This window comes from Coptis chinensis, chromosome 1, assembly GCF_015680905.1.
Source record: "Coptis chinensis isolate HL-2020 chromosome 1, ASM1568090v1, whole genome shotgun sequence".
NCBI lineage: Eukaryota > Viridiplantae > Streptophyta > Magnoliopsida > Ranunculales > Ranunculaceae > Coptis > Coptis chinensis.
In genome coordinates, this window is record NC_141456.1 from 24051215 (window position 1) to 24066354 (window position 15140).

General features: G+C 37.1%; 1 protein-coding gene and 1 long non-coding RNA gene across 2 annotated transcripts; both read right to left on the reverse strand.

Annotated features, from left to right (window-relative positions):
- Positions 1-4233: 4233 nt before the first annotated feature.
- Positions 4234-7071, reverse strand: LOC147523056 (formin-like protein 4). Its single transcript, XM_086596681.1, has 2 exons — positions 5790-7071; positions 4234-5700 (listed from the first exon to the last, which is right to left on the reverse strand). Exons 1-2 carry the CDS (start codon positions 6908-6910, stop codon positions 4389-4391), a joined length of 2433 nt encoding a protein of 810 aa, XP_086452807.1. The 5' UTR covers positions 6911-7071; the 3' UTR covers positions 4234-4388.
- Positions 7072-13962: 6891 nt separating this feature from the next.
- LOC147523057 (uncharacterized) lies at positions 13963-14695 on the reverse strand. Its single transcript, XR_015195884.1, has 3 exons — positions 14574-14695; positions 14072-14325; positions 13963-13999 (listed from the first exon to the last, which is right to left on the reverse strand). It is a non-coding gene; the product is annotated as an uncharacterized LOC147523057 (long non-coding RNA).
- Positions 14696-15140: the final 445 nt, after the last annotated feature.

The following is a 15140-nucleotide window of genomic DNA, read 5'->3' on the forward strand; positions in this document are numbered from 1 at the left end:
AATCCTTCATCTCAAAGGACTTACTCAAGTCTTTCTTCAGCTTGGATATCTTGTTAATGTTTGGGACAACTATCAACATATCATCCACATACAGCAATAGCACTATGAAATCCCCATCTGGAAATCTCTGAACAAACACACAATGATCGGAAGCAGACTTCTTGTATCCTTGCTTCGCCATAAAGGAATCAAACTTTATATATCACTGTCTCGGTGCTTGCTTCAACCCATACAAGCTCTTTATCAGCTTGTATACTAGGTGCTCCTTACCTTTGACCTCAAACCCCTCTGGCTGGTCCATGTAGACATCTTCTTTAAGGTCTCCATGAAGAAAAGATGTTTTAACATCTAGCTGCTCAACCTCTAGGTTCATACTTGCGGTCATACCCAATACCACCCGGATAGAAGTCATCTTCACTACAGGAGAGAAAATCTTATCAAAGTTAATCCCTTTCCTTTGACCGAATCCCTTCACAACAAGGCGAGCTTTGTGCCTTGGGTGAGGATTGTTCTCCTCATGCTTGAATTTGTATATCTACTTATTCTTGAGAATTTTTTGTCCTTGCGGTTTCTCAACTAACTCATAAGTGTGATTCTTATGCAAAAAATCCATCTCGTCATGCATGGCCTTCAACCATTTCTCCTTGTATGTACCCTCAAGTGCCTCTTGATAGTGCATAGGTTCTCCACCATCTGATAGTAGCACGTACGTATGTGGTGGATACTTGGTTGAAGCTAGCTAGTCTCTCTCTGTATGACCTCCTTGCCCCATCTGTTGGTGCCTCAGGAGGATGCACTTCTGCTTGCTCTGGTGGTGGTTCATGCATCTCATCTACATCTTCTATACCAATAGGTTCTATCCCATCATGAGCAATATGATTCTCATCATGAGCTTCAGGCTCATGGTTTTCTGTATTCTTAATGCCTTCTGCACGTTCCACAGTAGAAACTTCTGGTTCTGAATCAACAAGATCATTGATGAAAGTCTGTAGCTTCTCACCCTCCTCAAAGTCTGCTATGGTTTGGTCTTCCAGGAACACAACATCTCGACTTCGGATTACCTTCTTGTTAATCGGATCATAGAGTTTGTAACCAAGCTTTTCATCTCCATAACCCAGAAAAATGCACTGCTTGGCTTTGTCATCAAGCTTGGATCTCTCATCCTTCGAAATATGCACAAATGCCCTACACCCAAATACCATCAAGTATCCATAATTAACATCTCTGCCTAACCATAATCTCTTTGGATAGTCACTATTCAGAGGCTTTGACAGCGATAGGTTGATCACATGCACGGCTGTACGCATTGTTTCTACCTAGTAGGTTCTAGGTAACTTAAAGTGAGACAGCATGCATCTCATCCTCTCTACAATGGTACGGTTCATTCTCTCTGCTATTCCATTCTGTTGCGGTGTCTTAGGAACTGTCTGCTCATGACGAATCCCATGACTTTGGCAATACTCTTCAAACAGCCCAATGTACTCACCCCTATTATCTGAGCGAATACACTTCAACAACTTCTCAATCTCTCTTTCCACCATGCTGTGGAATTTCTCAAACATGCCAAGTACTTCATCCTTGGTCTTCAGACTATAGGCCTATATTTTCTTGATGCATCATCAATGAAGGTCACAAAGTATGAAGCTCCCCCATGGGACTTCAATTTTATAGGACCACATAAGTCTGTGTGCACTAGTTTAAGGACATTGTCCTTTCTGTGAGACGAGAATCTTTGGAAAGACACCCTGTGTTGCTTTCCTACCAAATAGTGAGTACATGTATTTAAATGTGTACCTTTGATGTCTGGCAAGGCCTTTTGCTTAGCAAAAACTTCCATCCCTTTTATGCCCATATGACACAGTCTCTTGTGCCACAGTTCGGAAGAAACTTCTTCTTCTGCCGCATTCACTTCTGCTTTACACAAACTAGCCTGTGTTTTGTAAAGAGAGCAAGTTTTGTTCCCTCTGACTGCTACAATGGAACCTCTTCTCAGTTTCCATGCCCTGTTACCAAACGAGTTTACAAAGCCATCGTCATCTAATTTCCCAGCCAAAATTAGGCTTAACCGTATGTCAGGGACATTTCTTACATCCTTAAGTATCAAGGTGTAGCCGACATTGGTTTCTACATGAACATCTCCAATGCCTATAATCTTCAAGACGCCACTGTTACCCATCCTCACTTCACCATATTCACCACGGTAAGTAGTGAAGTGAAGAATCTCTGTCGCGTGTGACGTGATAGGATGCTCCTCAGATCTATCACCCACTCAGTATCGACGACATGAGGTACTAAGGCAAGATTACACCACAATCGACCACAATTCCCACTAGGTCGCCGACTAGTGCGGTAGTATATCTCTGTGTTTCCGTTCATCCGCATCATGTCTTCATGTACCACGGTTATTATTCTCATCCCTCTTCGTTTCAGACTCATATCTGAAGTGGCCCTTGGTGGCACAATAGTAACATTGCCTCTCTGCCTTAGGAGTTCTAACTTCACCCCTAGATTTACTTCTATCATCACCTCTAGAACAAGATGGTTTTCTACTTTTACCTCTCCCCCATTTCTCTGTGAAAAGAATCTCTGAGTGAGAGGAGCTGCCTTTTGAACTCCTTCTAGTCTCCTCATTCAACAAAGACGTGGTAGCCATCTCCATGGTAACAATTCCATCCTTGGCTGCTCCGTGTAGAGAGATTGCTAATATCTCCCAACTTTCGGGTAGAGAGCCTAATAGAAACAAAGCATCAACTTCGTCTCCCAAATCAATCTTCATCAAATGCATCTAATTGATGGTATTCTGTAATTCGTTAAGATGCTCAGACATTGAAGAACCTTCTTAGTACTTCGTGTCAGCAAACTTCTTAACAACCAGCACTTTGTTTCCGCCTGACTTTCTCTCATAAAGGTCTTCAAGTTTCTTCCACAAGCTGAAGGTTGTAGTCTCTTGGGACACATGGTGAAAGACACTGTCGTCAATCCACTGTCAAATGTATCCAATCGCTTTTCTATCAAGCTTTTTCCACTCAAATTTCATTGCCTTTTTTTTCGGTTTTACTCCCCCATTCTCAATGGGTAGTGTCAAATCCTTGCAGTATAGCAAGTCTTCCATCTTGGCTTTCCAGATGGTGTAGTTCTTCCTATTCAGACTCGTCATGTGAGTGTTCACGGATTTGTCCATCTCTACAAGTTATTTAAACTCAAATCTTCTCTCAGGAATTTTGTCAAACACCTTCCGACCAAGATTTGGATAACAACCTAGGCTAATTTAACCTGGCTCTGATACCACTTGTTGGGATTTATACCAATACCAATCGATTCCCCCACTACACAGATAACTTGTATTTGAACTCAATTCAACTCCAGACAAATTCTAAATATCAACTACAACCTATACTAACATGCTCAACTCGCTAAACAACTATTAACAACAGATAATAATGTAAAACAGAATTAAACGCATACCACAACACAAAGATATACCGTGGTTCGGCCAATGATGCCTACTTCCACAAGAGCTCGTCTTTATATAAAGTGGGAAAAAAGATTACAATCTCTCCTTTTAGTCTCTCATCTTACTAGATCACTCTTATCTCTTTACATGGTTGTATCTCTGTAAATGTTATCTTTCAATCTTGATAGCTTTCAAGATTGAGTTTTCTCTGACTTTTGTGCTGCCTCTCGTGTGTTTTCTGGGTATTAGGTTTTGCCAAAAACTCTAACTCTTATTGGAAACTCGTGGTCCAAATTTTCTTCTGAAAATAAACTTGGGCGGGCAAGCACAAGTCGAGTTGAAAGTACTGGAAGTCTTCTACGGCATGGGCGTGGGTCGCGCCTTGGTCAAGACCAATCTGGGCGCGGGTCGCGCTTTGACATTTCCACGCAGAATGAAATCCTTTTCTCCTTATGTGAGGGATAAAACCAACAGTATAAACAATTACTGTTCATACATCAATACTGTTCATACCACAAACATGAGCTATGAACAATTAATGTTCGTTCATATCTATTCGGAGTTCATACTTCAATATGAACTATAAACAATCATTGTTCATATTTCTACATAAGCTATGCACAATCACTATTCATATCTCAACATAAATATATGATTATATATTTAGAGTATGAACAATCATATATCACCATAGAGTATGTGTCTTTTGTTTTTCTCGGAAATTGGTCCTCTCGACTCTTTTCTTATTTCTAAATTGCTGAACTGTAGAATGAACTGCATTTTAATCAAACTGAACGTTCAGTTTATTGGCAATATCTGATTTTACAATTGAAAAAGAATGGAAATAATGACATTAACAATCCAATTATCCGAACGTACAACACCTCATCTCTCATCTATGTACACTGAACAAATTTCCTGTAATATTGAATCTTCAGAAATCTTCGTCTGAATCACTAGAAGACTTATCTGACATGAAATGCGCCGGCAAGTTTGGGAAACTCGCTCGATCCCTCAAGGCAGCAGATTGCGGCGGAGATGAAGATCCTACTTTGATCATTGTTGCTCTCTTCTTCTGCTGATTTCGTGTAATGTCAATGCAGGCTTGATCAACCATGCCTAGGAAATCTTTGATTCTGACAAACAATTGAAAGGGGTGTGCAGTTTTATCTTTAGACACTCCTGCTTGATAATACTCTGTTGTTCTCTTTACAAGATCCATCACCCTTGTCTGTTCCTCTTTCACTACTTTAAGTTCCTCTTCAGCAGATTCTAAGAAATTTTTCATCTCTCTTACAAACCCAACACCTTTACCGTCATTCATGCGAGCCAAGAGCTGTCGGATTTCATTTACTCGGGCCGTAAGAGCAGAGCACATACTCACAAAGGAATCATAGTCTATTGTTGCTGCTTTCTTTACATTAGAAAAATCGACACTGAGGCCTCCAACCACAGGTAACCCGAGCATCATATACTCTTTCTCCTTCTCTTCTTTTGTCTTTGTGTTACTATCGGAACTCATACCACTTTTCTTGCTGCGGTTAAGACTATAGTTTCTATTGATCACACAACGTTTTCCTTCTGATCGAACTACTTCTTCCACAACAAAGTGTAGTAACGTAGTCTTGCCATCAGTGCTTTTAACATCGGAGAGTTTTCTTAGTGCACTAAGATTAAATGCATTTGCATTTCCTCTGGCTGTTCCTGCGTTCATCCGATTGCCAGCCTTGAGTATAGCTTCTAAAAGTTTTAGGAACAGTCCTCGAGTGCGGAGCTCTTTGCACCCTGACTCAAGTGTTTGTAGTGACTCCTTTACGTGGAGGATCTCAGAGTCATAATTTGATCGAAAAAGCATGGCATCAATACGAGCAAATGTAGAAGGAACAATTTTAAGAATGTGGAAGAGGAAAGATTCAGCATCAGCTAGTTTTGTCGGGTTGCCATCGAATTCTAGGATTTGGGCTTCTTCCTCCTTAGTTGGGGCAATTCTAGCAAGCTTTTCAAGGGTATCAGTACTAAGACCTTGTCCTTCAAGGAGGGCATCAAGAATCTCCTGGCGAGAAATAGCTAGTGACCGAAGCACAATTGCTGTGTTTTGGGACTTCCTGGGATCAAGTATGAATCTTTGAGCAGGTGAACCAGGATTTGAGCCTCCTGAGTTTGGTGTGTTATTGGTGGTTTTCTCAGGAGATTTACGATTGGTGGCGACGTAACCAAAGAGTGCTTCCATGAGATCGTCGTCGAATCTAAGAGTAAAAAATATCTACTATTAGCAAATATATGTGATTGTTATATACTTTTATTGAGAAGGTAAGCATTTATAGTATTGAATTACCGAAAAGAGCCGTCACTGATCTTGTCCCACACCATTGAATGATCAGCCTTAGCTGTCACCTTGTCCCAGTGCAATGGCTTCAACTTGGTTTTAGCTGCCATGACAGTCAAGTTGTCATTTGATGAAGACTCACCACCCTTACTTCCGCTTGATTTAGATTTCCGTGCAGCTGGTGGTTTTGACGATGAAGATAAGAGACTTATATTAGGTGGTTGAGGTGGTGGAGCAGGACTTTTCTTTGATGGTATAGGTGGTGGTGGAGGTGGTACTGGATTTTTCTTAAATAGAATTGGCGGTGGAGGCAGTGGACGTGGGGGTTGAGGTGGTGCAGGTGGAGGTGGAGGTGGAGGTGGAGGTGGTGCTGATACTGGAGCTTGTGGAGGAAGAACTGGTGGTGTTGATTTAAGTGCTGCTACTTCATGAACAGTCCTACTTGTCCAAGGGAGACCTGAAATTTGATTCAATTCTTCCACTTCATGCCTAATCTGAGCAGAAGAATTCGAAGACTTTCCCCGAAGCAATGGTACTTCTTGTATCGGTATAGATTTCATGCTCCGCTCTTTTTTACTGCTTTTCCTCTCATATTCACCAATAGGCCTAGATAAGACTTCCTTGCGAAAACTAGTTTTAAACTGTCCATCTTCAAGCTTTCTCCAATAAAGTATGTCTAGACCTTTTTCATCGACAATCAATCCCTTTAAAGTTCCATCGAAACTCCTAAACTCTTCCTTAAACTCTCGATGAGGTACTATTTCAATTCTCTCATTGTTTTGGCGACGACGAGCCATGGCAAACCTCTGGAAGAAAAAGAAAAACACACCAGCAATGACAAGGGTGCAAGCAGCAGTAGCTGCAACAGCCTTAACAACACTACTACTATCTGAAGATTTTCTCGACAATGAGGGTGCTAATGGTGTACCTTGAGATATTGTTGGTTGCCTTGATTGATCAATGGGAGGAGAGAATGGAGAATTGCCTGGTGGTGTGGTAGAATCAAGAGGGAAGAAAGTTTCAATGTTTTGAGGATAATTCGATTGAGAAGAAATGAAAGGGAGAACATAGAAGAAGAAAACAGAAAGAAGAAACCATATCTGAAACATGGTAACCATGATGGTAACCATGAAGGATTGAGAAAAAGTTTAGAAGAGACTTTGAAACAGTCTGTTGTTTGTATCCTGCTTTGGATTATAAAAAAGTTATTTTCATGTCTCAGTGTTTTTGTGTTTGGCTTGCTGACATTTTCAATGTAGAGCAGTTGTGAATATTGATATTTTCCATTCTTGTTAAGGATGCAATTGTCAATGACCAAAATTGTCCTTATAAAAGTCTGCAATATGCCAATATGTACTTGATCCAATGATAAGAGAATGGATGATTTAGGAATTTGAGTGTCTAAGTGATGTTATGTTAGAAAGACTAAGGTCCGGCAAGTGGATATATGGTGGATTACTCCGCCAACCTTTTGTTGTTGTAGTATACGTCATTGAGATTGACTTGGTTTTAGTTAAATTATAGTGTTATGTTATTATTATCATTTTGTGTACAAGCGTGGAAGCTAACTAATTTTTCTGTTTATGTGTAATTAAAAATCTTATAGCAGGTGTGAGTATGTCATTCTTTGGATTCTAAAATCAATCAAAATGTCAGCTGGTGAAATTGAACTGTTTTTGCAATTAAACACTCACCAATCTTAATCAACACAGCTCCTATGGCATGCGTTTGATTGCATGGGAGGATTTTCATTTGTCGCAGAGATTTCCTGTTTGTGTGTGAGAGAGATAAATGAAGCACATGCAATTTACTTTTTCACCTCCTCCAGGACTACCCAGGTAAATATCCATGAGAACTCACACAAGAAGGGACTGGAGTAACTCAAAAAGCTTCACCTTCACACAAGAAGGGAATTGGAGCAAGTCGACAGCAATATAATGTAAAGCATTGATTGAGCAGGTAGGAAGGCATATATATGGATTATGGCTGGGTTGGTTAAGACTTGATACAGAACTATGTTGACTTCAATTCATGACTTGGGCCCCTACGTGCTGCAAAGGTCGTAATGCAATATGTTACTAATTTCCCATAACAATGCCGATTTTGTAGCTGGGAATTTTTTTCTAAGAAACTAGCTGGGCAGTTTAAGCGCGGATTAATAGGCGAGTAGCCGATCCGATTTAATAAAAATATAGAGATTTGAGCGGGGTCGAAAAAACGGGCTGTTCATTCCGATTAATCGGACGATTTCCAAGAAATTGGTATCGAAAAAGCGCCGCTTTAGCAATTTATCCCCTCTTGCCCTCGCCAATAGTCGCTTCTAACTTTGAATTGAAAATCGAAGTCGACATTGAAGTCGACATTATTAACTCTTATAATCACCACATATCGATTCTTCTCTTTCCTCTAGCACAAATAAGGAAAATTAAATGCAAGAGAAATTATTAATCATAGAGAGAGAATGTTCTTTATACAAACTAAATCTACTAAAGTTGAAAACGATGGGTTGTTGACAACAAAAGGTTTGATCCAGTACAACTCAGGTGTATATAAACTAGATATACAAACATTTCTACAAACAAACAAGGCCTATTTGTGATGTGTACGGCAGGGAATCGGGTTGGGTTAACCCGAATCCAATTTGGGTTGGGTTCGGATATGAAAAAATAATAAAATATCATATTATTTTCAATTAAATATAAAATTTTAGTGTTATCCAATCGGATTTCCATTTGAATTTAGATTCGGTTCGAGTTCAGATTTGAATTCGAATAGAAATATTTTAAGAAATTTGGATTTGAATATGATGAAAAATTCGGATACAACCATATCTGACACGAACCAGACCCGTTTTTTGCTTTAGTGTGCTATGCAAACAAGGCCCATTTTACCTATATAACTAACAAGACGACTGTTTTATGACCCACGACTGGGATTTAATCTAAAGGTGGATAAATCAAGGGTTAGGACCACATGTGAATTGGATTAGAAATTAATTACATTAGTAAACGGGCATTGCATTGCACATGTTACAAAGATGGTGAATTTTTATTTGAGAAGGACCAGAGAATGGCATGGCATGGAAGGTTAGCCATTGTCAAAACACTCGCACCAAACTATTGTGAAATAACATTGGAAGATGTTATTTCCTAACTCATCTGGCCATTTACATTAAGTTAAATAATGCTTATGAAAGTTTTGAGCATAATCAATTAGCTTAAAAAAAAGTACTAACAAAGACTCGCAATTACATTGAAATCAAATATGCCCAAGAAAATTCTGACTCAAGTCCTTACAAAGAAACTTAATGATTTTCTTGATTAGCCTTAAAATGAAGAAGCCAATCAGGCTTTCTAGCAAAGTTGCTTTATGAACACAAAATGAAAACTTTTGGCTACGAGCATGTAGTAAAATAAATCTATAAAACGAAGGATCAGTGTATTCAATATCCACTAATATGCTATAAAAATGATAGAACCATGTTGTGGGATCAAAGATAAGAAATTTCAAAGATGACAATTTTCTTTTCATGTGGCCCTAAAATATGAGCAGGTTTGGTGCGTGTATCGATAGGGTACATGAAGCTATCAATTTTTCTGTGTCAGTTTACCACCTTTAAGGTTAACCATTGCCTTCTTCGTACGATCATGTTAATCTATTTAGATAGACCTGCAAGAAAGCAGAAAAGTTTGAACAAAACAAAATAACCAAATTGTAGTTATTCAAAAGTAAAAGCGTATGACAAATAGCATCACCACACTTCTTATAGACAATCGATCTATGTTGATATTTTTCATCGAAGAAACGTAATAGGCCACCACTCATTTGTAGATGTATACAGTAAATGTATGCAGTACTAACAGATGCTACATGATTCATTCTACAACATTTCATATATCTAAAAGATGGGTATTCATTGAAATTAGAGGAAAAGAAATACCAACATATTCACTTGTATAATTTATTAATTATGTTGGTATAGGTAATCTAAACTATGTGCCTGGTTTGAGTAATTAAATTTAAATTTCTAGCAGACCAATAAGTTACTCTGATCCTCTCTATTTGGGCCTCTAGTGGCTGTCAAAATGATGTTATACTTCTAATTGTGGTTGAATATTACATGATGTCAGTTGTTGATAATCTTCAACTATGGGTAAGAGAAATAGTGAAGGTTATTCTAAACCATTGGCATAATGAACCATAAAATCTTAGTGTAATCTTTTATGTGGAAATCATTGCCACTAACTTTCCCGTGCCCAACAATTCTACTAATCAACTAATATGTGAATTGCATACAAAAGGCCACCTACTAACAACACACTTTATCCGATTCAAATTTCAAGTATATTCTTGGGTCCTCAAAGAAACCCAAGTGGAGATTCTACTAAAGTGGTGTGTGTGAAACTCAAAAAGGTATTTACTTGGCATTCTCTTGTATCAAATAGGTTGTAGTGCCAGATAGGCATAGTTGTTAAAAATTAAAAAGTTCATGTCACAGTCAACACAATAAGTATAATCAGTTGGCAAACAAACCATATGATAGGAAGAGAATAAAATACGTGATGAGAATGAATATTCAACCTTAATAGTTTGCTTGTTGGTTTTCAAATGGGTATAAAACCGTTGAAGTATCGATCAATCCACTTCTTCTTATTATAGGTTTAGAAGCATCATTTCTTCAACTTAATTCTTCCCGTAATTGATTGAGTAGTAAGGATTTGTTCAACCCATCTCAACCCATGAACCAGTTACTAGCAGAGGATGTCTTCAACAAAAGAAAACCGATAAAGGTTCACAAATAAGCTCATTATCAATTAATAACACATTACATTCAAGATCTACTCAATTTCCATCATAATGAAGGAAATATAATGAAACCAAGATTAATGACAACGTTATTTACACTTTCCACGGTTCATGAAAATAGATTGGAAGATATATGAATAAAAAATACATAGTATAGTCAATAATATAATACAAAATTCATAGTACCATCCTCAAAATGTATACCTAAGACAATGATTATAGTAGGAAAGACTAAAAAAAAAAAATAAAAAAAAAATAAAAACTGTTATTCAATCAGTTAGTGGAAATGTTTTCTATTGTTTTAGCATCTAAGCAAATGGAGAAAAAAATCCATATCAATGGCAAATTAAGTAGTAGTGACTTTAAGCGACAAATCAAATAGGTACTTTGTAGTAATATTATAAACTCCATATTTAATTACACATTGTTAAGTTTGTTGAATACTCATGAAAAAATATATGTTTACGGAAAGCACGAAAGCAGAGTACACAGAAAGATCACTCTCTTTTGGTGCCTAGGAGAAACTGGTTCACACAATCAATTAGAAATCCAGAGACAGATATAAATAAAAATACAGAAACAATTTTTTTTTTTTAGGATACGCAAAGCCAACAGTAGAATAAAACAATATATAATTGGAAGTCAGAAAATTCATATGAACATACCAAGTCAAGTCAAGTCAAAGGCAACAACCTAAACAGTGCACTTCCTTACTAAGTAATAGATCAAAGTTGTATATTCGGACAAAACTGTGGTGTTTCCCATGTATGATGCATCTAGATATTTGAATACCTAAGCGTACCTTACATTGGTCCATAATCCCCTTTCAAGTGAAACTGTAATGAAGCATTCCTTCAACTAGCCTGTGTTTGAAATTAACTCTAACAATACTAAAAGGAATTAATAAAATGTTTAGAAAGAAATCCAAGAGTAATATGAAGTAAGAAATACTAATGAAAAGAGGTTTTAAATTTTTTTATCTGTCAATCAACTTCTTTCTAGTCGACCTTAAACCCCCAAACTCTACTTGACACTACTAAAAATATGATTTTTTGCCGCGGCCAGTTGTGGTGGTGAAAAGTCTAAAATTCGAAGCAACATGTGTTTTGCCACGAAAAAACTTTTTGCCTCGTTCGAGGCAAAAAATGGTGTGAAAAGAAGTTTGTTGCCACAACTTTTGTCACCGCTGCAAGAGAATGAACATTTAGCCACGGTCATGTCGTAGCAAAATAATTGTTTTTTATTTGAATTAGTTTAATTGTCAAAATAAATGAATTTTTTTTTGTCACGGGCACGGTGGTTGCTAAAAGTATTTATTGCCACGGTCGTGGCAAATTGTTTGTTTGTTTGTATTTTTATTTTTTATTTTTTTCCCTAGAGTATTCATATATAAAATTATAAACTACTTCAGAGAAGAATTCTAACATAAAAAATCTCACATTTTCTATTAAATCAAATATTTCTTTGCTACAAAATGTCGTCATTGAATCAATAAATAACTTGGTACAAGGAAGAACAAAAGGGAAAAAAATTATATATACTATAAAACAAGCTTCAGTTCTTTTCATGTTGTCAATTTGTCATACACCCGACCACTTCATCATATGGCTTGGTCTTTCCAGTCAACCAATAATCATATCCCAAATAAGTGATGCTCTCGTCTTCTTTATACTGCAACAAGTAAAAATAACACATTAAGTTTTAGAGTAAAAGCAGGTTATGGAATGGCCTACATAAAGTAAAACAAAGAAACCTCATTTCACATATACCAAAACCCTAACCCTAGGTTTAGAAAGTATAAAATAAAACGAAAAAGGGGTGGTAACTTTGCATACCGTGGCTTGAACAAAGACAAGTGAGGTGTAGCTAGTAATAGATGATAAGTTCAGCAAGGCTGCTGCATTTCAGGATACTACAGACCCATATCAAACTTGTACACAAATACCCATATACACCAAGCAAACAAAGAATGGCATGTGTGTAGCGGATACTACTCATCAATCATCAATTGGTCTAATTATATAAGCCAAACCATTACGTCAAAGCACATTTGAGAATAAAGAAAATGTAAGATACATAAGCCAAAAACTCGAATAGACAAAAAAAAAAGAGTAATCAAGGTCTCGCAAGTGATAATAAACAAGGAAAAATAATTGTGCAGTGGACAAGTGACATTATTTCTAGGTAGACTGCCAATGCAACAAAATACTTAAAATTTAATAAAATGACACAATATGAAGAACTTATCTCTCTAGCTTCCTTTTTCAATTTTAGTTTTTGTTTTCTCCCAAGCTCACGGTACATTACTTGAGTTTCACAAGCAAATTATCCACTCAACATATAATGAAAAACAACTCCATGTTATAAGGATCATATTAAACAAATCAAAAGATGAACAAAAAATTTTAGAAGCACCCACAACGTGTATTCTGTTACATATGCACTAGTTTCCCCAATTTTATAGCAAGTCTTAGAACCACATCCAAAATTATTATTTTCTCCTCACTTTAAGCTCAAAGTATGAATAAACCTCAATTGTGTTGGGTCAATGATCAATGAGTGCTTTAAATTCAACTATGAAAGATCAATGTTTACTTCATTATGTTCATATGGGAAGGTCTGCATAAAAAAATAATGAGAACACGTAAGCTCCCCAAGCAACCTTGATCGCATACACATTTCATAATATATCAATATACAATACCAAAAAAAATCTAGAAAGAAAAACATTAATAGGGTTAAACAATATTTCAAATTCTAGAAATGTAGCTTTGGTGATGCCCTGACAATCCCCCTAAACCAGTATTGGACAACAGCCAAAAACATTCTGAAACTGACCATCCTAAGAATAGCCAACTACATCAGAAAAAACCCGCAAGAGTGTATACAATACTGACCTAGTTGCAGACCATAAAATGATATCATACTCCGAATAAGCTGCGGAGAGGAACTCGTGAAGATCTGCACAGATGCAGATTGATGTCGTGAACCAAACAGGAAAAGAAATACTTGAAAATAATTAGACTACTTTAACCTCAGTAGACAACATAGTACTTACAGGGTCGCATAAGCTCAAGTGGGTTCTCAGCTGTGGACCGATGATCAAACAAAATATAATCAATGTCCAAAACGAGCAACTTCTTTCCTTCCCCAACCATGGTCATCTTGAGAGAAGACTTAAGTGGTATTTTGAAAGCTACATTTCTAGAAACAATACATTAATACAAGCAGCTAGATCTAGAATATAAGATAACCACACCAGTGACTCTCCGAGCGGTAACAAAAAACTAATGCAGTAATTATTCATTTTCAGAACAATACTAGACAATTCTAAAATTTCACTCAAAAGTAGCTTGATTACCTTGTGCGAAGACTTTCGATGAAGAGATGGATCATGAAGTTTGGACTGTGAGCTGCAACATATAACTATAGAGTAAATATATGAGCTAAGTAGATAGGCATGCAAAAGAAGTTGACAGACTAACCTGCAAAGCCATCGGTAAAGATGTTGCAATAATGCATCATCAAATACATTTCCAAATTTAATTGCATCTTGAAGACATCTTTGAATCAATTGTTTCATAACACAGAAAGCAAATGCACATGAACGAGTCTCATCAAAGCCGGTCTGTTCATGTGGCCCTGCATTGATGTCCTGGTCAAATCCAAAAAGAGCTCCTCCTTCCATTTCATTCACTTGCTTGCTCTTCAAAAGAGCATTTACAGCCAGGTGATGGATCTGCATCATGATAATGTTATATAATGGATCACTCGCTTAAACAGAAATAGTAAACTGTACCTCTAAACAAGAAGAAAGCTAAGGATTTAAATTTAAATTTCAAATCTTTATATAGATTATATTAGAAACTCATAAATACTGAATCAACGTACAAACCAGAATTAAACACTCAAAAAATTATACTTTTTAATTATAAAGCGTAAAAAGTAGAGATGTTAATTAAAGACCTTTGACAAGAAGGTGATTACCGGCAATAGCAGTGAAGAAACACTTGAGAAGTAGTCGAGCAGGAGGCGGATGCAGTGAGAGAAGGAGGCGGAACTGTAGAAGCAGTGAAATGGGTTTTTCAGTTTTTTCTTTCCTTTTTTTTGAGAAGATTTGACATTCAATTTTCACTAAATAAAATTGTGGGAAAGAATGAAAATACACGGGGAAGTGATGTGTAATTCTCTGTCCTCTTTGAAAATAAATATGAAAATTTATAATTAGGCAAACTAAGAACTTCTTGCCTTCGTTTGTTGCAAAACACACTTAAAGCCGCCTTAACTTACTTGTTGTAAGAGCAGAACTTAAAGTCACGGCCAGAATGAAATCGATGCAAAACATGTACCTTTTGCCACAAAAGGAAAATACTGAGGCAAAATGTTATTTCTTGCCACAACTTCTGCATTTCGTGGCAAAAAGTGATATCTAGCCACCAAACCCTGGCCTGGGCAAAAACATTCGCGGCTAAAAGTCACTTTTTTGGTAGTGTGATAACAAACTGGACAGTGGAAAACAATAAAAGTGTAGTACACACTTAATTCCACGCAACG

What these genes read in the sequence shown, in the direction of transcription:
- LOC147523056 (XM_086596681.1), bottom strand. Translation starts at nt 6,910, where the DNA reads ATGGTTACCATCATGGTTACCATGTTTCAGATATGGTTTCTTCTTTCT. An exon ending in ATCAGTGACGGCTCTTTTCG is followed by an intron (nt 5,701 to 5,789) that starts GTAATTCAATAC and finishes TTTTACTCTTAG; the next exon opens with ATTCGACGACGATCTCATGG.